At 56.6% G+C, this 25,399-nt stretch overlaps 1 protein-coding gene across 8 annotated transcripts in view; it reads left to right on the forward strand.

The window, feature by feature from the left end:
• Positions 1-25,399, forward strand: part of TNS1 (tensin 1) — a 55,279-nt gene that overhangs the window by 17,666 nt on the left and 12,214 nt on the right. For 2 of the 8 annotated variants that reach the window (XM_066190181.1, XM_066190182.1), the window contains 9 exons: positions 553-628; positions 779-908; positions 1,281-1,346; positions 1,894-2,055; positions 10,609-12,309; positions 18,506-18,684; positions 18,947-19,085; positions 21,435-21,527; positions 22,430-22,465. In XM_066190181.1, coding sequence (XP_066046278.1) covers positions 553-628; positions 779-908; positions 1,281-1,346; positions 1,894-2,055; positions 10,609-12,309; positions 18,506-18,684; positions 18,947-19,085; positions 21,435-21,527; positions 22,430-22,465 — 2,582 coding nt within the window. The remainder of the gene's footprint in view (positions 1-552; positions 629-778; positions 909-1,280; positions 1,347-1,893; positions 2,056-10,608; positions 12,310-18,505; positions 18,685-18,946; positions 19,086-21,434; positions 21,528-22,429; positions 22,466-25,399) is intronic. The other 6 variants (XM_066190180.1, XM_066190178.1, XM_066190179.1 and 3 more) reach the window with 6 other exon arrangements.

Consider the following 25,399-nt stretch of genomic DNA (forward strand, 5'->3'; position numbering starts at 1 on the left):
CATTCTGGCCTTGCCTTTCAGCTTTTAATAGACTGTTTATGGGATGCCTGTAATAAACTCCAGGTTTATCTTGCCTGTGAAATCCAACTCCTTTCTTCCCTTGTCCCTGGCTGCTGACGCCACTGCCCGTCGGCAGTCTGTCTGTGGTGCACTGGGGGGGGAGGGCTTCCCCCAGGAAAATTGAGGTAGAAGAGTCTTCCCCGAGATCTCTCCCTCTGTGTCCTAAGCCCCGGTTCAGCCATGGGAGCCAGGTGGATGGCTGATAGCCCAGCCTCGGCACTTGGAACCTGGGCAAACCCTCCCACCCAGCAGTCTTGGCACCCTTGCTGAGCTGTGCCTCAGTTTCTCCTTCCTGTCCTCCTTAACACTGGGAATGGGTGCCCCTTGAGGTGGTGGATGGGACCCCCTCAGTCTCAGGGAGGGCACACTCTGTGCTTTGCACCGCCTTCTGCCTGGATTTTGGTGGAAGGGCTGGTTGAGACGGTGCTAGGAGTTTTCTGGGCAGGGGTCTCTGCACCACAGCTCACCTCCTCCCACTGTTCCTCTCTGCAGCAATGTGCAAGGAGACAGCCAGACGGGCATCTGCATCACCATTGAGCCTGGCTTGCTGCTCAAGGGCGATATCTTGGTAAGGATCGTCAGCTCAGCTCCCAGTGTAGGAAGCAGACAGGTTGTGTGGTTGCCTTGCCTCAGGACCCCCAGATTCCCCTTGCCCAAGGTCCGGGGGCTTACCCTGATGGCCCTTATCCTGATGGCCCATCCCCATTCCTCTCTGCAGCTGAAGTGCTACCACAAGAAGTTTCGGAGCCCTACCCGTGACGTGATTTTCCGTGTGCAGTTCCACACATGTGCTGTGCATGATCTTGATGTCGTCTTTGGCAAGGAGGACCTGGATGAGGCCTTCAGAGGTAACTGCCCTGGCACTTCCCTACTCCAAACTCCCTCATTCTCCTGCCTCTGTAACTCTGGTGTCATCATGGGGACATCTGGGCACCCATCCCAGATCCGCCCCCGCCAAAACAGGGCACTCCTGCTCCATCTGCAGGGTGCGGTGCTGCTTGGGAAGTGGTGGCACCATCATCCTTTTCATTGCCAAAACCATGACTGGTGCAGAGGGGCTGTCTCAGGGTTGTTTCAGGGCCTGTGATGCACTGCTCCATGCAGGGATATCCCCTAGCAGCTCCCAGCCTTAAGCTGGTCTGTAGGCACGTTTGGGGTGACTAGATACTACTGGAGCTATGGATGGAGATACTCCCTTTACTCTGCTCTCTCCTTGCCAGATGACCGCTTCCCTGAGTATGGGAAAGTGGAGTTTGTGTTCTCCTATGGCCCCGAGAAGATCCAAGGTATGGCTGGCTCAGTGCCATGGGGGTTTGGAGGTGGATGCTGTCTCCTTCCCCTCAGCTGTATCCCCTGCTCCCTCCCTTGTGACCTTCACCTGTCCCCTTGAATTCCTTTTGTCACCAGGTAGGGTGAGGCATCCAGGCAGTAAGGCTGATATAGGAGCACCCATGGATGCCCTATCCCTCTCGCTCTCTTCCCCAGGGGCTGCTCTCTGTAGCCCTTGCTCGCCCAGGAGAGATGGAAGGAGTGTTTGGGAATGAAGGACTCCCTTGTTCAGGAAGTCCAGACCCATGCACGCTCTCTGCCAGTCTGTGTGCTGGTCTCTAGGCAATCCCAAAAGCCCCAGGCAGTCTCGTACACCTTATATGTGAGTCTTGATGTACATCCTGTGCTCATCCATCTCTTGATGCTGCCTTTCCTACAGGAGTCTCCTGCCTTGCTCTATGGCTCCTGCACTTTTTTCCTTGCATGCACTTTCTCCACCTATTCCCCCATCCCACCCTTGCTGGTTCCATTGTTATCCTGCCTGACCATCCTGCCTCTTTCCAGGCATGGAGCACCTGGAGAATGGGCCCAGTGTTTCTGTGGACTACAACACATCTGACCCACTCATCCGGTGGGACTCCTACGAGAACTTCAACATCCAGCGTGAGGACAGTGCAGAGGGGGCCTGGGCTGAGCCGCCCCTGCCCAGCAAGCACCTGGAGAAAGGTTAGGGGTCACAAGTGGTCAGTGGCCAAAGTGTCCACATGGAAATACCCCCTACCCCAGAACAGGGGGCACTGATGGGCAGCAGAGCTGGGGACAGGTGGCTGCTGATGGGAGCAGTGTGGCCATGGGATGGGAGAGCAAGATTTCATGGACTTTGCCTTCTGCCAGAGTGCCAGGGAGCTTAGGCTCTTCTTCTCAGCATTTAGCTGTTAAAGTCCTGTTTGCACAAGCCGAGTCCAGCACTAGTTTATGCCCCAGACTGTTAAGAAATCCAAACCCCATTTCTGCAGGACCATTAGGTATCCCAGCTGCTTTGTCATGCTGCAAGCATGGCAGGATGTAGATGTGCCTTAATTATCCCTAGGGGGTGAGGCTGTCTCACGGGCCTTCGATGGTCTGCTGCATCTCTCAGAGCCAGAGCCAGGGAGAGCCCTTTGAGCACCCATTTTGTTGCAGCAATTTGACTGCTGTCACCCACTTGGCAGGAATGGGCAGTACTTGTGTGTCGAAGGGTGGTGGGCCGCTGTCCTGGAGGAAAGGCCACCCGTGGCCAAGCAAATGCCTGGGCTTTGCTGGCCAGATCTGAAGAGGCGTCCCTGGAGCAGGGACAGCTGCGGTCCCTGGTGTCCCTGAAGGTCACCGGCTGCTTTGAGTGGGAGCTGTGGATGGCGATGCTCACCGTGGAGGGTGGGGCTGGCGGGAGTGTCTGTGCTGTGGTGGTCACACTGAACCGGACCTGGGGTGGCTGTGTGGAGCTGGCACGGGCACTTGCCTTGGCACAGGGCAGTAAACAGGCAACTCGTGATGTGCAGGCTCAGCTGTGGGCTATGTGCAGGCTGGGGAGCTGTGGGTGCAGCCTCAGGCTGGCAAGACTGCCTGGCAGTCCCCTCCTGCCTGCAGAAACCTAAGTGCCTCATTGCATGTGTTCTGCTCTGGACCCTGGGCCAAAGTTTCTACACCCCAGCCCCTCACAGGGCTGCAGGGGTACCCCGGGACTCATCTCTCTACTTTCATGGGGGTCTTGGTGAATATTGGGGCTGCAGAAGTACCCCAGGGCTCCTCTCCATTTCCCTTTGGGGGTCTTATCAGGTGTCAGGGCTGTGGAGGTACCTCCATGCACCGACTGGGCTGTCCTCTGTGCTGGGAAGGGTGGCAATAGAGAATGAGGGCACCTTGAATTTGTAAACACTGCCCCAGTTTGGAGATGAGCCGGGAGTGTGGAAGGCTGAAGCCGCAGGCAGAAGGCTGCCCTCTGACCTGTGCCAGCACAAGCAGCTGCAAGAAGCCCATCTACAAAGGGGTCTTTCCCAGCTGTCCCATGGGGCACTTTGAGCAGTGGTGGTGGGAGTTAGCATGGGCTCGGGGGGCTCCCATGTTTTTTCCTCTCTCTTGTCACTTTTCCTCTTTTCCAGTCTGTTCCAAGCCAGAATGGGGACTCTGGTGTCTGGCTGTGCAGGGGGGGTCCCTGTTTATGGTCGTTCTTGCCTTATTTGGTCAGGGAATTGCACGCCACATTTTTGGCACCACCAGGCGTGAGCAAGCGGTGTCCGGGGGTGGAGGGGGGTGAGGTTGGCACCAGGACCCACGCCGGGCTGGGATCAGCCGCTGCTCCTTGTCCCTGCCACTGCCTGTCCTGCCACTCGGCGAAGGCTCCCTACAGACGGTCGCTGCAGCCTGGGCCAGCGGGATCGGGATCGGGATCGCCTGCCAAACGGTGGGTTCCCCCATGCTGCATCGCTGCTGGCCACAGCCGCTCTCAGTGAAGGTGGATGCCCTTTCTCCAGCAGCTTTGTCTCAGCATGGAGCACCCATAAGGGCTGGGGGGTGCCTGCCAGAGGGGGATGGTCCTGTGGGACCCCAAAGCTGGAGGGGCAGGCGGGTGGCTGGGGATGGTGCCTGTCCTGGCGTTCCACTCACCTCTGCTGTGCTTATCTGTGGGGACTTGGAGAAGGGGAAACTCATTATTGGTTGACTAAGCTCTTACAGAGCTGGGGGCATGAGAGGGGGATCTGCACCCCCACATCTTGCTCTCTGACTGAGGGGACACAGCTGGATTCAACAGGCTCTCTCTGAGCTGCTTCCATGAGACAGGCTGGCCCCAGCAGTGAACTCGCCCTCCTACTTTACTGAGGCAGGGTCTCTGCTGTCGACCATGCTTGGGCTGCCCTGTGGTCCTTATGAAGAGTGGGGTATGCTGGGATGCCGCCCCAGTCTGTCCTTCTGCCCCTCAGCCATGTCTGCACAGCCTGGGGAAGGCGAGTGGCTCTGCCTGCCCTCCTTCCTCCTCTTTGAAGGGGCTTTCAGGTCAGTGGTGACTGCTTGGCAGGTTCCTGCTGCAGTCCCCGTGGCCATTGGTTGGCTGAGGATGTTCAAAGGCTGAAGGGAGGTGACGCTTCATACTGTGGCTGTTTTTGTACTTTGTGGTCGCTCTCCTTGGGGTGCCAAGCTGGCTCCAGAGAGGCAGGAGGAGGCCGGCAGCTGGATGGGGCATTGCTGGGTTTGCAGCTGGTTGGAGGATCACTGCAGAGAATGTTTGGGGTATTGCAGATGCTGTAACTCTGTATGGAGATCATTTATGGCCTGGTTTGGTTTTGCTGAGGAAACGAGTGCTGATGGAGAACAGGGTGCTGGGGCTGGCATGGAGTCAGTGTGTACAGTTTGTCCTCAAGGTCTGGATGTGTGACTTGCGGGGGGACCCCAAGCACTGCCATCCCGGGGTGGTGTGAGAAAATCTGAAAGGGCCGGATGTGTCCCCAGCCCAGCAGCTCCCTGTAACCACTGGTCCTTGGACACACCCTGGGCTGGCCCTGCCTGCCCTGTCTTTTTACCAGGCCAGGAAGAGAGTGGCCAGAGCCTGGCCAAATCCGACATCTGTGAGAGAGTTGCTAAATCCCTACCTGAGTCATGGTTCTGGCGTAGGGCTCCCCTGCAGCTCATTGCTGTCTTCCCACACATCCCTACTCGCAGGACAGGGCTGGCCAGGCTGGGGACTGGGATGAGCATCCCACCCTTCCAGTGAGGGGAGGTCACATCAGAGCCTGAACCACATGTGGCAAAGGTCAGGGGGTCCTGGAGCCCCAGAAATGGAGCAGGATACCGATCCTGCACTTTTCCATGGAGGAGAAAGCCCCTTGATGGGGTTGCTGACATCTGTTTGTCCTCCAGGAGGGTCGGCATCTCATGGGGTACACCTTTCTTAGTGGGGTCAGATCCTGTCCCACCTATCAGGAGGGGCTGAGGCTGCCCTAGGAGGGCAGGCCAGGCTGTTCAGAGGTGGAGAGCCAAATGGGCTGGGCCAGAGCTGTTAAATCCATTGCTGGAGCTGCTGGCAGGCTGCTGCTTTCCCCCTGCGGCTGGATTGGTCCCTAGGCCAGGCTCGGTGGGGAGGGGGGCCACTGGCTCTCCTCTTGCCTTCACCAGCTGACTAAAGCTGATGGAATCCACTTCCCCTTCCTTTTTCTGCCCCTCTCCGCTGCTCTCTGCTCCATCTGCTCCAAGGTAAGGGTGTATTGAGGTGGGCATTTTGGAGGGCAGTGGGGATCTGCGTGGGCTGGATGGGAATTCACAGGGAGTGTCACCCTTGCTTCTGGTTATTCCCTATGGGTGAAATGCTGGAGCATCTGTGGGCTTGGCTAGACATTTCAGGTGGAGTGTGGCTATTCCCAGGGCAGGATCTGTCCTCTGACCTGGTATTTGGGGTTGTCATGTGGGGTGGTGGTGGAGTTTGTTCTCACTGAGATTGGGAACCAGGCAGGGCTGGGATGCAGGGAAAGAGAGACCAGCTGGTGAAAACTCAGTCCCTTCTCTTTCCCCTTTAAACTGTCCTTGAAGTCAAAACCTGTAGCAGTTCTGTGCTTAGGGTTGGGGTTGTCCCATGGCAGAAGTGGGAAGCTCTGTCTCTGCCCTTCTGCAGCCGACACAGCTGGGTCAGAAAATAAGCAAACTTTGGAGGTTTTGGAAGGATGCTGGCTTGGCATGTGCTGTTAGCTGGGAGCAAACAGGGCTGTGAGTCAGGGGGCCGGCTGGAAACACTGCTCCCATCCCCTGCCGTCATCCATGGGGGTGTGGGAAACACGCGGGTTGGGGGATTAGAGTGGAGGGAGCCTCATGTTTTGCTGAGTATGGTGGATCAATTGAGAAGTGGAGTCCTGAGCATGGGTACAGGCAGGGGCCTGGATGTGGGGTGGGCTTGCTGTCACCTGGACCAGCAAATTCTCAGCACCATCCCAGCATGGGTTTTGGTTGGGGTGGTGCAGTTTGGTCTCAAGACAGCTCTGGAGTGGATGGGATCATGCCGTACCTCCTGTCACAGAGCAGGGCAGTGTGTGCATCCTGAAAACAGGGGTGGCTTGTCCATGCTGTGCCCGTGGTGCTGGCAGGGCAGGCAAGGAGATTGTGAAAATGGGTCGGTGGGGTTGGTGGCTTGCCCGTGGCTGGTTTCCACCCCTCTTCAGCTGTGTAGTTAATTCAGATGGAGAAACTCAAGACTCCAACAAGACATTTGAATTTGCAGACCCGTCTGAGTTTCAGCATCGTGTGTGGTTTGGAAGGACATCCCCACCCTGAATGTGTCGCTGCTCTTTGGGGACAGGTGTGACGCGTGCAGACAGGAGCTGGGCAGGGCTGGGTGTCTCAAATGAGGGGATCACCCAGTGGGGTGATGCTCAGTGCACAGTGCAAGGTGGGCAGGCTGTCCAGCTGTCCGGCTGTCTGTCCTGCCTAGGAAACAGTTAACGTGGCGGAGCCCTGCCTGTAGAGGAAGTAGTTAATATTCATAGCTGGAAGCTGTCTGTCTGGCTGTCCTCCCTCCATGGCTCCCACCCTCTCCGCACCTCACTGAGGTTAACTCAGGCTGGGGCTGGAGCTTGGGCGGCCCCGCCGCCGTCCCCGCGCCGCTCCCCTTCCCCTCCCGCTCCTCCCTGTGGTCCCTGTGTGGTCTGGGGCGGAGGGGAGCACAGCCGCACCTCCTCGCCTCCATCCCATCTCCGGCCTCTCCCACCTTCGGCTCGTCCATCCTCCCCTCCAGCTCCCCGTGTCCTGGGGTTCCCCGTATCCCACCCCTTCCGGCGCCCCGCCGCCGGCCGGGTACCCCTCTCGCGGCCCCGCGGGACACGGCGCTGGGAAGGGAATAGCTCCCTCTGCGAGAGGGAAAGCAAAGCCAAAGGGACAAACCCAACCTAAGCCAGCTTCAGGCCGTCGGCTCCTGTCCTGGACGGACACACGGAGCTGGCTGTGGACGCCGTTGGAGCTGCCACCGCACTAGGTGCCCCTGGAAGGCTCTGGTACTGGAAGGGGTGAAGGAAAGGGTTTTTGCTGCCCGCTCCTTCCCTTCGCCTGGGATCTTTTAATCCCCGTCCCTTCTGGTAAGTCTTGAATTCGCTTTTCTTTGGTCTGGGAGCTGGGTGGTGAATTCATGGTTGTGGTGACCCACGGCTCAGGGGCTGGGGCTGCTCCATGCCATCATGTCTGGTTACAGGATGAAACCAGAGATAAAGCGGCTAAACTCTTTCCTGTGAGCTTCAGCCTACCCCCTACATCCTACAAAGGGGCCCGGGACCTCAGGGTCTTCCCTGTGGGCTGATACTCCAGAAATGCATTGGGGCAAGGGCTCTGGGTGGGGAGTGGAGGCAGCTGGTGGGATGCTACTGGTAGCACAATGGGGAGACACGGTGATGCCTCAGCCTTATCTTCTGCCCCGGTGCAGAGCCGTGGACAGGATTTGTGCTGGTGCACGATGCTGTGTGCTGCACCCCGCTGCGTGCGAGGCAGATGCCTGGGATTTTGCGGATGCAAGCTCACTCCCTCGGTGTTACCACACTTGTCCTGGACCATTTTTTTTTACTGGGTGTAGCGTCAGGGTGCTGGAGAGGGAGAGGACAAAGCATTTCTTCTCTAGGGCAGCGAGCCTGGCAGCAGGGCTGGGACCAGGCTGGGCTCAGCGCTTCCCGCCGCTGCCTCCATACCGCTGCAGCAGATAGAGCCAGAGCAGAGCTGCGTCCGGGGCTGAGGCCAGGGCAAACCCAGCCCACGGTGGGATGGCACAGTCTGCCAGGCAGGAGCTACTCCGACCTTCAGGGATGAAATCTGACCTTGCTGGGAGCTGCAGACACTTTGCAAATGAGGTCCTGTGAGCCTGCTGCTTTGAGGGTGGCTGGTTTGGCTAAAGCGTTCTGTTCCATTATCCCTTAGTTTTTATTTTATTTTAGTTTTGTTTTGTGTCATGTTATTTTTTATTCAACTTCTCAGGTGACAAGCAGTAGGTAGTCATACGAGAGATATTGTGGCCCAGGGATAGTGAAGGAGGCTTTGGAGTGGCAGCGAATAGCAGTATTTGTCTCATGGCATCAGAGCCCAGGAGGTCCATGGGGTTGAGGACAGGATGAGCAATCAGGTGTGGGGCAGAGTAACTGTAGGACAAGGGCTTGGCTGATGTCTTAGCTGTCACAGGCTGTTCCTTGCTTAATACCCTGATACTGCTCTTGGTGGGGTGGCCACCAGCCCCCTTATGTCCCGTCCTCACCATAGGTTCTGGGGAAGGTGGGATGTAGCAGTTGGGGCTTTCTGTCTCTGCCACTAACTGCATTGTGCTCCTTCCTGATCTCTTTTGGGGACATTTCTCCCAGCCGCGGGGCAGTACCCAGCCCAAAGAGTAATTAAAGCCTTCCCTGTCTATTTTTTCCCTTGGCACCACATGCTTACATTTATATTTATTTATTCCGTTTTCCTTTCTGTTCCTCTGTTGTTCTTCTCCCAGCCCCCATCCTGGCTTTTGCCTTGTTTCTTGAGACCAGCCAGCACCCGATGCAGCCTTCAGACAGGAGGGCTGTGCCTTTCCGCCTGTCTCCAAGCAGTGTCTCAGCCTGTCCAGCATTGACACTGCCCCTTGATATGCTGCTTTTTTCTTTTTCTCTCCATGGAAAGTGTTTCCCTTCCTCTCTTCCCCTTTTCCCCAGTATGGGAGGTGTTGTGGAGACAAATGCTACTGGCTCCTGGCTTTACTGGCTGGATGAAGAAGCTCTGAGTCTCTGTGAGAAATTCTTACCCTTTCCCTTACCAAGTGCCCAGTGAGGACCTTGCTGCATGGTCCTGAGACATCTTCAAGGCAGCGGGAGGCTTTGGGGCTCAACTGCCTCCTTGGGATACTGCCAGTGGGGATTCAGGAGTGGAAAATCAGCAAGGAATCAGGAGAGGGCCCTGACTTTGCAGGACTTGGGCTCAGTGTTATTGCCCTCCTCTGCTTTATGGTGAGGGGGGCTGTTGGCATGGAAGCTGCCGGGGTGCGGGTGTGGTGGTGGGGGACTGGTTAAGCTGTCCCGGCTCGGAAGTGTTTTGCTTGCAGATAGGACTGCTCTGATTTCACACTATCGTGCTAGGGCCGTCTTCCGTCCCTGAGTCAGCCGCCTGGCCCCCCGCCAGGGAAGAGTCATTTTTTCCTCCAAAAGAAAGTGTTTAACACTGCTCGCGGGACCTTCCAGGAAACCTCATCAGGGAGCTGGAAAAACAAGAGTCTGCAGCCTGGTCCGTGCTGTGCTGCTCTGGCGGGGGGGGGGATGCAGCTTGGGAACTATTCCCATTGCTGGCAGTGGCCAAGGTCCCTCTGTATCCCCAAAGTCTGCCTGCCCCACTTGGAAAGGTTTAAAGGGTCTAGCTGGTTGTGGTGTTGGTGCTGATGAGTGTGATGGAAGCTGGGGGGCTCAGAACTGGAGTGCAGGATTACTGGTGGTGATGCCCTGGCTGCCCCTCTGCCTTTAGGGGGCTGTGGAGCAGAGCTAGCTGCCCACACTGAACTTCAGTCATGGTGCCAGGGTCTTCCTGGGGAGGAGATGCTGCATGTTCAGGGTTGGGCAGTGTTGGGCACTGTCAGTGTGGAAGCTCTGGGGCGGGTTGACCTGGCCTAACAGAGGGAGGGATTAGAACAGAAAGGGTGGGAGCCTCTGTAGCTAGGGAAGAAAAAGTCAAGGATGTCTGGCTGGATCCATGCATCATCTGGGAGTAGAGTGGGCAGGGAGAAGGAAGGTGGGTGTGTGGTTCATCTGTCCTTCACCTGTGGGCTGTGTACATCCATCCAACTGGAGACACAAAGAGCTACAAGGCCACATACTGATTGCCTCCACCCGTCTTCCTACGGCCTGTGGTGCATCTCCTCCACCCTCCCTGTTTGCCTCCCTGGTGCCACATGGTCCTTTGGGGCTGGATGAGCCCTGCGGAGCAGCGATCGCTGACGGTGTGGGTAGCCCTGGCCCTTGCCATCCATGGAGGAGAATTGCCAGGAATGATGCCTGGAAGTAATGCACTGGATATTTGGTGCATCCCAGTGGAGCAGGCAGTGCTTGTGTGTGAACTGGGGGGCTGTTGGGGGCATGGGGTTGGGGAGGACCTGTCTCCGATGTCTCTGCATGGTGGCGCCGGTGGGAGTGTGGAGACATCGATGCTGGTCGTTAAGTGTTCTGGCACACAGAAGAAATCGAAATCACCGGCTAATGGGACCCATTAGCTCCCGTGCAGAGAGCCAGCAATTGATCTGGGGTCTCGTGTTCGTTTCTCCCCTTGCAGAGGTTGGGCACACACAAGGGCCCCTGGATGGGAGCCTCTACGCTAAAGTGAAGAAGAAAGACTCCCTCCACGACAGCACTGGTGCCGTCAGCGCTGCCCGACTCCCGCTCTCGGCGGCACCCAACCACGTCGAGCACACACTCTCAGTGAGCAGCGACTCGGGCAACTCCACTGCCTCCACCAAGACCGACCGGACCGATGAGCCGGGGGTGACCGGGGCACCCAGTGGCCAGGCGGTGCTGAGCCCCGAGGAGAAGCAGGAGCTGGATCGTCTCCTTGTCGGCTTTGGCTTGGAGAGTGCACCAGGCATGCACAACCACGTGCCCGGCCCTGTGCCGGCACGCCTGCCTGCCATGCCGGGCCGTCACGTGGTGCCGGCTCAGGTGCACGTCAATGGGAATGCTGCGGCACTGGTGGCTGAGCGGGAGACAGATATCTTGGATGATGAGCTGCCCAACCAGGATGGGCACAGTGTGGGCAGCCTGGGCACACTCTCCTCCTTGGATGGCACCACCACTGCCAGTGAGACTGGCTACCAGGAGGCACCCCGGGTGGGAAGCCTGTCCTCCCTTCCCAATGGCCCCTCAAGCTGCAATGGAGCTGAGAAGCTGCTGAAGGAGGGGCTGTATGATGGCGAGCCGCTCTCCAATGGTGGCTATCCCTACAACAACCAGAACACCCTGATGGGCCACCACCTCCATGACACACTGCCTTCCTTGCGGCCCTCGGCATCCACTCAGGAGCACCTGACTGGCTACCCACAGCGCCTGCCGGGCTCCCATGCCTCAGGGTGGCTCCAGCCTCAGCCACTGCCCAGCTCCCAGCCCTACCTGTATGCCTACGACCACCCTGGAACCTACCGTTCCCGGTCCTTCCCGGCAGTGGACACTGCCAAGTACGATGTGAACCCGGCGCTGCCCCAGGCCCCGGCTCGCAGTACCAGCAGCCGGGAGGCTGTGCAGAGGGGCTTGAATTCCTGGCAACAGCATGGAGGAAGCCGGCCACCTTCCCGGCTGCTGGAGGGTGGCATGGAGAGCCACAGCCCCAGCATCTCTAGCTGCAGCCCTCAGCCCAGCCCGCTGCAGACGGTGCCCCCACACAGTCACAGCATGCCTGAATTCCCGCGGGTGCCCTCTCGCCGGGAGATTGAGCAGTCCATCGAAGCGCTGGATGTCCTCATGCTGGACCTGGCACCTGCTGTCCACAAGTCGCAGAGTGTGCCTGCCACCTCCCGTCAGGACAAGCCAGCCGGACCCCTGCCCTCCTCCCTTTCAACCCAGCCCATTGCTGGTCTCTACGCCCGGCCAACTCCGCAGGTGGCCCAGCCGAGGTCCTTCGGCACATCCGTGAGCCCTGTGGTCTCTGAGCCCGGGGGCAAAGCCTATTCTCCTGGAGAGCTGGACTATGGGGTGCATGATTATCGGGAAGCCTATTCACCCTACAGCTACCAGCTGACACCGCTGCCAGAGCCCAGGAGCTACAGCCATGCCCCGGCCGAAGCACAGATGGGCAGTGTCCCACTCAGCACCTCGTGCTACAGCCCTGTGGGGTCTCAGCAGCCACTCACCTCCTCCCCACCTTCCCCCACCGTCCCAGCACAAAACCAGATGCCCCTGAAGGGACCGGAGAGCTATGAAGAGCTGTCGAGGTCAGCAGAGGAGCCCTTGAATCTGGAGGGCCTGGTGGCCCACAGGGTGGCAGGTAGGATCCTTTGATTCCTTGGGGGGATGGGGAGGATGCATGTCCCGAGGTGCCGGAGCGCACGGGGATGGCATGCATGGTAGAGCTGGGGATAAGTGCTGTGGAGACTCCTTGTCCGTGCTGGATCTGGGCTTGGGACTGAGCCATCTGCCATGGAAACGTGCAGGGCAGGGGAGCAGCCTGTGTTGCTCTTCTTTGCTGAGATCCTCCTTTGCATCTTGCTGTCTGCAGCAGCATTGCCCAGAGGTGGGAAGGGGTGGCTGAGGGTGTCAGATCCCCCCCATCCTGTTAGGGTAATAGGGCTGGTCCGTCCCTGGTGGCAGGGCCAGTCACTGGGTCTCGGGGATGGCTTTCTTTTGGGGAGAGTATGTAGAGTTTGGGAAAACGTTTTCATCTCTGGCTGAGGTTGTCGTGCCTGGACCCCACTTGGACATGCTGTTCTCCCTGCCTGGAGCGTGATCTGGTGTAGGGTCCCAGCAGAGAACTTGCCTTGTGTTTGATGTAGCTGTAGTCATCCCTGATTTCAGTCTCTGCTTTCCCCCTTGGATTGCTGGGTTCAGTGCTTGGACCTCCTCCTTGGGCAGCTGGGGTGCTGCTGGAGTGGGGACTAGGCTGTTGTCTGTCAGTTGTAATTCTGCCCAGCTTGGCCCAGGGTGGTTTGAATCTGGACCTAGCCGTGGGGCAGTGGTCAGGGGCTGGGAAGACATTCCCCAGCCTTGCCAGAGTGGTTTGGTGCTTGGCTGGGTGCACTGCTGAGTGTCGGTGCTGTGGCTGGATGAAGGCATGAGTTCTGTGCTCTAGAGGGGAAGTTGCATCCACCAATCCCCTGCCCTCCTGTAGCTGTAGCTTAGGGGCTTTGGGGCACAACAATGTCCCAGGCACCCAGAAAGAAGGTGCCATGGTGCTGTGGAAGCTTGGTGCCCTCCCTCCCCACTGCTTTGGCTGCAGTTGTTCAATTGTGGAGTGACATTTGGGAAGGGTTTGGGGCTGTGGGCCAGCACTTGATGCTGGGGCTTGGCAGCTCCGTCCCTTCCAACTCTGTGCTCAGTCCAGAAACTCGCCCGGCATTAGAGGGAGGGGGAAAAAGCTTGACTGGAAGAATCCAACAGCATCAACCTCCCAGGAGTGGGGACTGAGTCATGGGGTGTGGGGCGGGAGGGGTGCCAGTGGCAGGAATGGGATTGAAGGAGGATCATAGAGTTGTTGTAAGATATTTGCATCTGTCTGAACCTGACCTCTGTGATCCGGATCAGATTCACAAAGGGCCATGGGGCTTTTGCAAAGAATTTAAACAAACCTAAGGACACATGGATGCCCAAACCGCGCTGTATGTCTGGATTTAATATTATAAGCAGCACATGCCTGCCTTCCCCTGTTGCCCCAATGAAGTATTAAAATGGGCTGGAAAAGCGGACAGTTCTAAGGAGTGGAGGAAGAGTATTTGCAGTGTGTGGGAAATGGATTTTTGATGTTGACTGCCAGAAAAATCCATCCCCCCAACCCTTGAGTCAGGTCCTCAGGGCTGGCCTGGGGTCACTTTTCCTCCCCTTGTAACCAGTGGATTTCCTAGGGAGCAGAGAGCCATCTGGGGGATGGTCCCCAGCCTGTGGCCGCCTGTCTCCGCTGAAGCTGGGCCTTCTATCCTGAGGTGGGGACAGCGCAGGCAGGTGGCCTGACCTCTGGCGGGAACGAGGTGTCCTGAAGCCAGCATTGGGAGGGGACAGCCAGTGGGGACAGTGGGCATGGACATGTTTGTTTACATTCCCTGCTGCTATAAATTGCCTGCATGTCCTGGCGCAGAGATGAGGAGCATCTCACACCTCCTCCGTTCTTGGTGTCGGAATTGCTCCCATTCCTTCTTCCTCCTGGTGATGGAGGAGAAGAGATGGCACAGGGCAGCGCTGGCATGCCCAGCATCTCCCCACAGAGGAGAGGTGGTCTTGTCGTCTTTTAAGTCCCTCTCATCTTCTAGCAAGGCATCTGGGGTCATCCCTTCTTGTCCCAGCCCTGAGCATTCTGTGATGAAGGGGACCTGCATGGTGCCATCCCTGAGGGGATGGTGATGGGGCAGCTGTGGTGTTGCACAATGCTGTATATGACTAGGGGCCACCATTGATTTCCCATATGGGTTTATGTGGTGCCTGGAGCCAGGCAAGTTGGCTGGTGGAAGAGCAACTCCAAGCAGAGACTGAGCTCCTTCAGACCCCAAATGACCCCAGATTCATCTGTTGGATCCCAGCTAATATTTTCTCTCCTTTTCTCTCTCTCTTGCCCCTCTGTTGTATCTCGTGACATTTGTCCTGTCTGCCCTTCCTCTCTCTGTGAGGGACTGTGTCTGTCCTCTGTGACCTCCCACCCTCCTTGCACTCCCTGTCCTGGTGTGCTGGCAGAGTACAACGCCAAGCTCAGGGAACTCAACAAGAGCACCAAAGTCCCCCGTCCTCCTCTGAACCAGCAACGGTCCTTCTCCGGTTCGTTCATTCCACCTCCTTCCTTTCCCCTCCTTCCTTGTTCTCCAGCCTTCCCCATCCATCCTTCTCCTTCCCTCTCTTGCATTCTTCCCTCTCATCCTTCCTTCTTTCTTTTCCCATCTGCTCTCTCTCCTTCCCCTTCATCCCTTCTTCCCTCTCATCCTTCCTCCTCTATGCATGTGGAGTGATCTGTGTGTTGCATGGGTGTGAGATGGAGGGAGGCTCACGAGACCATCTCCATGTAGGATTGATCCCTTTTCTCAACAGAGTGATGGTCAGGGCTCCCATTGAGCTCCTCCAGTGATGGGGGAGCCCCTGGCCCTTGGTACAGACTTGCCTGCCCACGCTTGGTTTTGCATCTCCTCCAAGCCTGGCACTGCTTGCTGGTGGGGTTTTCATTGCTGGGCCAGTTCTGGACCCTTGCTTCATCTCCTCCAAAGCTTTGCCCTGACAATAGCTCACCCCGTTGGGAAGCAGGAGCTGGGGTGCAGCTCCACAGAACCCAGATTTAGCCAGTGGTCGGTCCAGGAGGGTCTCTCCTATGTGAGTTTAGGAATCCCTATGTCTTGGTCTGCAGCTGGGGGGTATGGGCTGCTGAGGCTGGATTTCATAGTCTGACTTCTGCTCCTTGAAGGTGAGTCTGCTCTGGGTGATGCGTGCTGGCGACCTGCTTGGTTCTTGTTGTGCACCCACTTGTCCCAGGGCAAGGAGAAGGTGGGAGATGGAGTGGGGCTGGGGAGTCACCATCTTTCTGTGTGACCTTTCTCTCCCCACTGGCACCTTGGGTTTCTCCCCAGGAGGACCAAAGAGGTTTGAACCCTCCCAGTCCTCAGCACAGAGTAAGGTATTTTAACCTACCCATTTGGGGTAATCAGGTGGGATGTGGGGAGCAGTCTGTGCCAGGATGGGGTGAGTTTGGCTCTGCTGAAGAGCAGCACAGGACAATGTCCATTCCTCATGCAGGCAGGGAGTGAGTTTGCATCTCTCTTCCCTGGGGGTTCTGTGTCCCTCCCTGGCTTTAACTGCTGAGTGCACATCCTGAGGGCCTTGGGATGCTTCTTTGTTCTCTACTGTCCACTGTGGGGATATCACCTGGCTCTTGCCTAGCAGTAGTTCTAGCATCTCATGGCCTAAAAGCAGCTGTCTCCTGATTTGGCCTAAAACCTGGCTCCCCAGTTGCAAAATTACCTGGGTTTGCCATCGCTCCTGTTTCCTCCTTTCCCGGCTGTAGTGCTCCCTGCCCTTCCACAGCCTTAGAGCTGTGCTGAGTCTGAGGGCAGTGGGTTGGTACTAGGTTAGGTACTTAAATGAGAGCAGAAGGAGTGACAGTGCAAAAGGTGTTGGGTGAGAAGTGGGGTGCAGGCTGCTGCTCTCCCTCTGTGAACAGGAATCTGCCATCCACTGCGTCCCTGGGAGTCCAGTAACAGTACCATGGCTAAGAGAGGCTGTATGTCTGCTGAGGGGGCAAAGTGAGCTGGGGAAAGGAGAGTTTGTTTTTCAAGCATAGTTTCCATCCCATAAATCACCCAGGGGGTCGGGGGAGCCATGCTCAGAGCCTGGGTTTCCTCCAGGCTTTGCTCCGGGCGGCCTGTGAAGTTTCCCACTCTCCGCTCCTGAACAATGAGTCCCTTTTTCCCTTCTCCTCCCTCCCCTCCCTGTGGCCCCGGCTGCTTTCCATGTCTGGGGAGTGGAGCAGCCAGAGCTTGCTGAGCTCCTGGGTGTCCCAGCGGGCCAGATCCAGCACCCTGTCGTTAGGTGACGTGAAGCCCTGGGGATGGAGCAGGGGGTCCCATGCTGCAGACGTGTCATGTGCACATCTGCCGCGTTTAGTGCTTCCCAAAAGAAAAATGCAAAGCAAGGTAGGCGTGCACAGCTCGAGGAGCCAGCACCTGCCTCTCTGAAGTGCTCGGGCCCTGCAGCTCACTTTGGAATGGGCCAAGGGATGCTCCTGGTGATCCTCCTGCAGTGTTCAAGAGAATCCATAGTGCACAGAGTAGAAGGAAGAAAAGGAAATATAAGAGTTTGCTTTTTCCCCCCCAAAATATCTTGTTTTTCCCTGTGCTCACAACTGCCGGCTTTAGTCCCTTAAAGTGAAGAGCAGGACAAAAGATAAGGTGTGGCCCTATGCAGTGCTGCCCATACCTGCAAGACAGCTTCCCAGGGACCCTCTCTGTCCCCCTGTTCTCTGCATGAGTTTATTTAATGGCCATTCCCCGTCCCGGTAAGCACCTGCAGAAGGGATCGGGAGTTGTGTTTCAAAGCTGCTCTTAGTGGAATTTTCCAGGCCGCCTCCGCGGCTGGAGCCAGCCCCGTTGGCTCGAGTCCCCCGCCTCGCAGCCTGGCCGCCTCTCCCCCCGAGCCGCGATTTTATTGTTGTTGCCATTCACTGGGCTGATTATTTAGCAATGTGCCCAGGCGACCTCCTTCCCTCTTGCCCTCCCAGCCGTTCCCCTCGGCCGGGAAAGCTCTGGTGTGTGTGCCCAGCAGTGAAGAGGGGAGGTCAGCGGGCGTGAGGCCTGGGTCCCATGCGGAGCCCCGGGGAGAGAGGGGAAGCAGCTGATAGCTGGTTTTCCTCCGCCAGCCCGTGGGAAAGGAGTTGGTGTTTGAAAAGTGCATTTCCTGGAGCGTGATGCTGGCCTTTCTACTTTTTTTTTTTTTGCTCCTTTTCTCTATTTTTCTTCCCTAATGTGCTGACCAAGGGGAGCATGAGTGCTCAATGATTCTGTGGGAAAAGTAAGGGGACAGTGTTGTCACCTCTGCTAGTAGGTAGTGAGTCCCACAGGACTCTGATCTGTGCCCATGATACTCTGCGGGGTTGCTGTGCACTGAACCTGGCGCCATCATCTATGGGCCCAGATTAACCTCTTAACCGGGAGAGGTGGGATAGAAAGTGTGTTTGGGCACTGTTGGATGCTGGGAGAGTTGAGCTGCCCTGCCCTGTGCCAACTTTCTTTGTGTTTCTGGGCTTTATACCAGGCAATGAGGATCTCCACAGCCCAAGAAACCCATTCTCCTGTGATGACTTGGTCACTCTATTCTTCCCCTCAGGCTGTGGACATTGGTGGCTTATACTGCTGGGGCCTGGGAAGGATGATTTGGGGGGAGATGGAGGGGAGATGCTGATCTCTCCTTTTAGAGAGGCTTTGCACTGGGGACAGAACAGCAGTAGTTTTTTAGGGTTCTCTGAAGCATTCCTCTGTTGGGTTCTTTCTTCTTGATCCAGTGCAGATCCTCTGCCTCAGGGATTCACAAAACCAGGTTTTTTCCAGTGCTGTGGTTGAAGCCACATCTGGCTGTGGGAGCAGGGATGCAGGCTGAATACAGCTGTCGTTGTGATGGGTAATTTGGTCCTTTCCCACTATGATGCTGTTGGGTGATCCTCTTGCTTCCCTGCTCTGCAGGGCTGGGTTGTCTGGACTAATCTCAGGATGCTCTTGCCCCTTGCACCCATTGCTGGAGGTTGTTGTCCCTGAAAATCTAACGGTGCTTAGGAGGGCTAGTGCAGCAGTTCAGCCACTAGCTACAACCCTGCCTTGCTTTATCACCTGCTGTGGGGTCACTGTTGTAGGGTATATCTACTCCAAGTTACCCATGCTGGTTTGGGGGTTTGATGCAGCTGAGTGCTGAAGCTGAGACCTCTCAGGTCAGGGCTGGAGCATCTCCTGCTGGTCCTCATCTCAGCTGGCAGCTCCTCACCCCTCTACCACCCTGTGCTTGCCCTGCAGGGGTGCAGTCCCGGGAGAAGCCTCTGGAGGAGAGTGCAGTCCCTGCCCGCAAGCGGACCCCCAGCGACAGCCACTATGAGAAGAGCTCACCAGAGCCCAGCTCGCCCCGCAGCCCCACCGTGCTCTCACCTGAGGTGGTCAGCACCATCGCAGCCAACCCTGGAGGGAGGCCCAAAGAGGTGTGCTGGAGTAGAGGAGTGCTGGTGTTGGGGGAGTGGCTGACTGGGGAGACATGCCTCCAGGGAGGGGGATGGCTTGGTCAGCATTCACAGCATCCATAGAGTTGAGGATCAGTGATGGTTCTTGTGGTGGTGGTGGTGGTGGTGGGAGTTAGCAGGGAGGAGGTGCCTTCTCTTTGCCCCCTCTGCCCTGTCCTTGGGGTGTCCTAGAGGTTTGTGCCCATCAAGGGATGGGACTGACCCTTTCTCCTGATCTCCCCAGCCTCACCTCCACAGCTACAAGGAAGCCTTCGAGGAGATGGAGGGTGCCTCCCCCACCAGCCCACCCTCCAGCGGCGGTGAGATTTCTCCCCCCACCCCAGCCTTCCCTGTGTCACCACAAACCCCTTACTCCAACAGCTGTAAGTGCCATGGCTCTGGGAGGTGGAGGGGCTCGGTGGGTGGCTCGGGGCAAGCCAGAAATTTGCCAAGGGTCAGACAGCTCCAGGTTCCAGACACCCACCACCATGTTAACCACTCTTCCTCTCCATCCTCCTTTCTCCTCCACATCTGCCACTCCATCCTGCTGTCAGCATCCCATTTACTTCAGCATCCCATGCTTGGCACCCTTGTCTTGGCTTTTTCCCACCCTCCACTCACTGGGGTGTTTTTTTGATCAGATCCCAAAGTGGGATGAGGAGAGGGGCATGCTTTCACCCCATCCCAGTCCTGCATCTCCCCATTTTTCCTAGTGGCATGGCATGAAGAGAAGCAAAACTGCAGTGGCAGGCAAGTGGGAAGGAGGCAGGAGGGACTGAAGATCAGGAGAGCAGGCTCACACACCATGTCACTTCTTGCTCACAATTTCAAAGGCAGGAGGGGAAAAGGCTGGGGTGTATGCTCTTTGCATGCAGCTTGTCTCTGCTCCTCCAGCACAGCGTCTCTGTTCTGACTTACCCTGTCTCAGTCGTGGTGGGTTTGTGTGGACTGGGTTTGTGTGACCAGCTTGAGTGACCAGCCCTGAGGAGCAGCCACATGTCGGCACAACACAGCTCGGGCCACAGCAGTACAGTGGAGCAGCCAGTCAACTGGGAAATCCATTAAAAAGATGGCAGCCCCCCCATCCCCTCTAAAACACTTCTGTAGGCTGAAGGCTGTGAGCGATGCTGTAGGGTTGGGGATACTTGGGCTGAGCGCAGCCCCCTCTGATACCATGTTCTGATTTCACTGAAACCACCTGCCCCCCACAGCTCAGCCTATGGGCCTTGGGGTGGTTTTTTTACTGTACTGTTGCTCTTCCTTCCCTGCAATCCTCTGATGTTTGAGCCCTGTCTCTTGGGATGAGGAGACGAATGTGGGAGCATCGGAGCATCGCCAGGGTGCTTGGCAGCTCGGAAATGGCCCTGTTGTTCCTGGGGGCTGTGAACTCAGCCCTGGGGCAGCAACAGCTCCTTTGGCAATGGGTCAGTGGCTTTGGGGGATCAGTCACTTGTAGAGGTGACGGGAACAGCCTGGCTGAGGTCGTGGCCCCAGGACAGTGCTGTTTATCCAGCACCAGCCAGGGAAGCCTGGGAAGCTTGAAGTTGCAGCTTTCAGGCTTTGCCAGAGTGGCCCTGAGGGATACAGGAGCAATTCCCCTCTGTTGGGGGATTGTGGTCTCGGGAGAATTCCTGGCTCTGTGAGGACTCTGCTGCTCATCAGGCAGCTGAGGTGTGAGCTGACATAGTGGCTTGAGGTCAGCTGGATTTGAGGAAATCAGACACCCACTGGGGAAGGTGCTGCTGTCTTAGTTTCCCAGGGACTCGGCTGCTCGGCTGCTCAGGCCCCAGGCTGCTGGGTGGACCTGGCCTCAGGGCAGGGGTCTGGCTTTCCTCTGGACCTCCCGCCACCCACTTCTTCCCAGCCTCGCCACAGGCCCTGTGCCTGTGCCACCAGTCAGAGACATTCAGACACTGCTGGAGGCCCATGCCCTTTGGTCTCTCTTGCTGAAGATGATGCCCTGAGGTTTCCCCTGACATGGGAAAATACAGCGTCAGGGAGACGGGGCAAACCCAGTGAGTAGGAGGGGAGAGGAGGTGCAATCTGCTTGGGGCAGTCTGCCCTGCCCTGTGAAGCCCCACTGCCATCCATATCATAGCCATACACACATATGCAGCTCCTCCTGGTGTGTATGTCTGGGCACAGGGGTGCAGAAACTCACATGTACATTGCCAACCCTCTGTGTGAACATTCTCACTCACCCACTGAGCTGGTCTGGAGGGCAAGATTTCTTTGGCAGTCCTTCTGTCCCTTTTGTGGGGGTGGTGAGCTGCTATGGGACATCTGGATTCCAGCTCAGCCAGATGTGGGGATTGGCAGAAAGGAGTTCAGGTGTGGGAGAGCTGGGTTGGGGTGGCTGCTCACATAGGGGAAATGAAAGGGGCTTCATGCCTCTGTGGTGGGACTTCATGGAGATGGTGCTGGGAGATGGGGTCTGGGCCTGTCCTGGTGGGAGTTGTCCCCTTTCTCCATCCTGCCAGCTTTGCAATGGGGCAGGGTGCTTGTACCCAGTCACCTCCTGCCCGGTGTCCTCTCCCAAAAGAAGAGAGGAATCAGTATCCTTCTGCGGGGTGTTGCTTCATATGGGGGCATCTCATGTTCTCAGGAGCCCTCCCTTGTAGCCAGTGGGTGGGATGAGCTGTGGGGGCTCTGAACCCATGGGCAGCTCCTGCCTTTCTGAAGCGTCACCTCCCACCCCTCCACTAACATTCTTGTGCCCACTGTGCCGACAGTGCGTTCTCCCCCTGGCCTGGCCAAGACCCCGCTCTCAGCACTGGGGCTGAAACCCCACAACCCGGCTGAGATCCTGCTGCATCCAGTGGGAGGTGAGTGTGGACACGGGGACTGCAGGCAGGTTTTTTTTGTGGGGCCATCTGTGAGGATACCCTGGAAAGGTCTCTAGTTTGGAGAAGGCACTTCCTCCTCCCTTTTGGGGCCAGGTGGCCATGGGAGTCCTTGTCACCTTTTGTGGGGACTCGGGGACTGTGTAAGTATGGGCGATGTTGGTGCTGCCCTGGGGGGCTCAGCACAATAGGGTCTTCAGCGGTGAAGGCTAGATAACCCTGTGGCCCTGTTTCCTGTCCAGCCCCATATTCTTCCCTCTCCCACCCCCTACATTCCTTCTCCTCCCTAGGACAGCTGGAGACAGTTTGCTCTCTGGGAGTTGAGCCTGTCAGCCAGAACAATATCCAGAGCTCTTTCCATCCTGGACAGCAGTCTCTGAGTGCAAAGGCCCTGCTGTCCTAGAGATGTGTCCTGGAGTAGCCTGCCAAGCCAGACTTTACTGCTCCCCAGCACCCAGGGCCCCTTCCTGAGCCAGCTCAGGGCTGAGTGTAAGCTCCTCAAACCCATCTGAGCTTGGGGACCACAGGTTGATTGAGCTCACACTGCAAGACCCTTCTCCCTCTGCCCTCAAGGGTGAGCTGATGCTTTTTTTGGTGCCTGTGGGCTTCTTGGTTACTCTCTGCTGCAGTGTTCCCTCTTTCCCATTTGAAGCCAGCCTACTGGGTTTTGGACATAATTTCTGGGATGTTGACATGATGTGGGGGTGTCTGAGGCTGGCTTTCAGTTTGGAGCACTGTGTTGGGAGGTTTGAGGCTCTCCTTTGTGCTCTGTGTGCCCCTGCCTGAGCAAGGCAGAGCTGCTTAACTCTGATTTCTCTTTCTGTCTCACACCTCTCTTCTTCCTCTTCCCACTCCCATCACTCCCCTGCCCCTCCATCTCTCAGAGCTAGAAGGGGAAGCGGGCGGTGACACTGAAGAAGGTAAGGAGAGCTTTTCTTTCTCTGTATCTCTCTTCTTCATGCAACCTCACTGTTGGAACTGTCACTCAGAGCAGGCCCAGTTGACTGTTCCAGCAGCCCTTCCTTGTGGTGTCCCTCAGGGATGTAGGAGTCTGAGTTGCCTGTCCTGCTCCCTTTAGAGGAGGACATCATGCCTTGTGTCATGGTAGGATTTCTCAGTGTCCAAGTTGGACCCGAAGGTCTGTCACATTGTGCGGCAGTCATCTGTGGAGACTGAGACCTCTTTGTCAGTGAGTGGCATCCTTACTGGTGGCATGCTGGGGATGCTGGCACGCTACAGCCAGCTTTGGATGAGTCTGGAAGGGATCTGGGAGCAACAGCCCCAGTTTTAGTCTCCTTCCCTCCCCTTTTGGCTTTGCTGTTGCCATTCAGAGTGAAAATAAACCAAAGTGCAGCACAAAAGGTCAGCAGGCGCAGAGGCCACCAGTGTGTTGCCAGCTCAGCTGGCTGGGCAGTGGTGCAGCACCAGCAGCTGGGGCACATCTTCTGCCCATCAGGCAGCTGCCCAAATTCTCCCCACCTCTCCTGTCTCTGGGTTATGCCACTTTGGGGATGCCAAGGATGGGGCTGAGCTGGGACATCAGTTCAAGAGTGGCTGTGTTGATAGTGCAGGCACTGTGGGCTCTGGGATGGCACATCTCGTGTGGGGACAGTGGTTTTGGGAGTGGCTGGGATTCCTTGGAGTGCTGCCTGCTAGGTAACGGTTGTTGGGTGGTTTTGCTTCCTCCTTTAGTGAATTTTTGGGCTCTCAGAGCTGGGGTGAGGAACTGTGTGTTCAGGATGGGCTTTGGGGAAAGGGTGTCTCTTGGTGGGTGCGGTGTTTCCTCTAGCCTTAGCAGCCATCAGCATTTCTCCTTGGAAGTTTCTCAAAATGCACACAACCAAAACCTGAACACTGTGTGATACTGGAGAAAGTGTTTGCTTGGAAAAGAGTTCTACTTTCAGAACTGATTTTTCAATGATGTCTTTTTGGATACATTAAAGGAAACAAAGCTGGGATAAAACCAGGCTTTCCCCCCAACAAGTTCCCCCAAGCTTTACCATTTCTGTGCAGCTTTAAGCCTCCAAAGACTCAAACATTGCCTCTCCTCTTCTTCCCACTAAACCCTGAGGAGCTCAAACTATCCTGCATCTCTGTCCCCTTGCATGATGGTTGACCCCCAAGCAAGGATGTCCAGTGACCCTGCACTGCCTAGGCTGAGTGGTCACCATGGGCCTCTTGCCCTGCTTCATCCTCTCTAAAATGATATTTTTGGGCATTGAATCTATGGTTCTGAGAAAGAACTGACTTACTACTGGCTTAGGACCCTCTGCACTTAGCCACACATTCCAGGAACCACACTCTGGGAGGGGCAGTCCCTCCCCCTCCGTGCTCTGCCTAGTAGATCCCAGCTGGAATGGCTGCCCTGTGTATGGGGTTGGAAGATGCTTTGGCAGTGTGGGAGCTCAGGATGTGGCTGTCAGCTCTGAGGAGGCTTTAAAACAGCCTGACACAGATGCAGAACTGGGGGTTTCTGGCCAGAGTGCAGCCTGGCTCGGATTTGGGATTCCCAAACAAATGCCCATCTCCTTGGTGACTCAGAGCTTCTGTATTTTCCCACCCATTTTCCCATCTCCAGAGTCCCTTCCAAGAAAACACAAGGAGGCAAGATCAGATTTTTCAACCTAAAAAAATCCTGCCTGAAACTTCCTAACTTTTTTTCTGTCCTGTATTGAATCAGTATACTGGAACCTGTGCCCTTGGTCACACACCTTACTGTGGCACAGCCCCCAAGCCCCCTGGTCCTGCCTTCTTAGGAGGGGCTGGCATTTTTGCAGCCTTATGGTCTTAACCTCTTGCAGGCTGACTCATGTACTGTCTGGCTAATTTTAGTCTGGGCTGGGGAACTGGGAAGGGGAAAAGTGAGTAGCTGTGAAATTAATTTAATTACCTAAGCTGCAATGAATTTCTTGCAGCTGCCCTGGGTAGTGCCTCATCCCTGTCACTCAGGATGTCCTGGTACCCAGCCTGTATAGAGGTCCATCGTCTGGTTTTGGCTCAGATCTTTCCTGGGGTTGTTGGCCAGGGACATCAGTCCAAGGGAGGGACTCATCCTTCCCTCTCCACAGACAGATGGGGCACAGAGATGCTGCGGGGGAAGGAGTGGGACCTATGACAGTCTTTTTCCTTACATGTCTCTGCTCCAGCTCTGAATGTGGAGCTGTGCATTGACGTTGCTGACTGTGAGCAGACCAGCTTGCCAGCAGGCTGAGCCAGAGCCCAGCTGTTACGACTAATAATAACATTAATAATGTTTGTCATGCTAATTACTACTGCAGAGCTGTGTTGGGCATGGTCAGCCTCGAGCCAGAGATTGACAAGGCTGCTCGGCCCATAGGATTTGATGCCAGTAGATCTTGTGTAGGGCCAGCTGAGGTGTGACGTGGCGGTGGGGCTTGGGGGAATGGGACTAAAGCTGCAGCCCCTTCCTCTGGTGCAGCTTTTGGTGGGAGCTGTGGGCTGTGGGGGCTCTCATAGGGATGGGGACCAGCCTGGGTGGAACAAGAAGTAGGGGGCAAGTATGAGAGAGGACTGTGTCTGGTGTCTGCCATGGCTAGTAATGGCCAGCCCAGCCTACTTCTCCTGGCACGGGACATCTTGGCGACTCTAAAGGAAAATCGCTTTTCTTGGTCGTGCTCATAGGCTCCAGTTTCAGGCTGGGCTGGGAGTGAAAGTGTTGGATGCTGCAGTGGAAATAGCTGGAGTTGCCCTCTGGTCTGCTGCTGGATATGTCTGGGAGAGGTGGGCCACAGGAGGCAGGGACCAAAGGCCATTGTCATCAGTCCAGTGTGAGTCAGTGCAGGCTGGGCAGAGTCACTGCCTCTACTTTTAGGGGCCGTGGATGAACAGGGAGC

Source organism: Chamaea fasciata, unplaced genomic scaffold, assembly GCF_029207755.1.
Source record: "Chamaea fasciata isolate MVZ Bird 193981 ecotype frontalis unplaced genomic scaffold, bChaFas1.0.hap1 SCAF_8, whole genome shotgun sequence".
Lineage (NCBI taxonomy): Eukaryota > Metazoa > Chordata > Aves > Passeriformes > Sylviidae > Chamaea > Chamaea fasciata.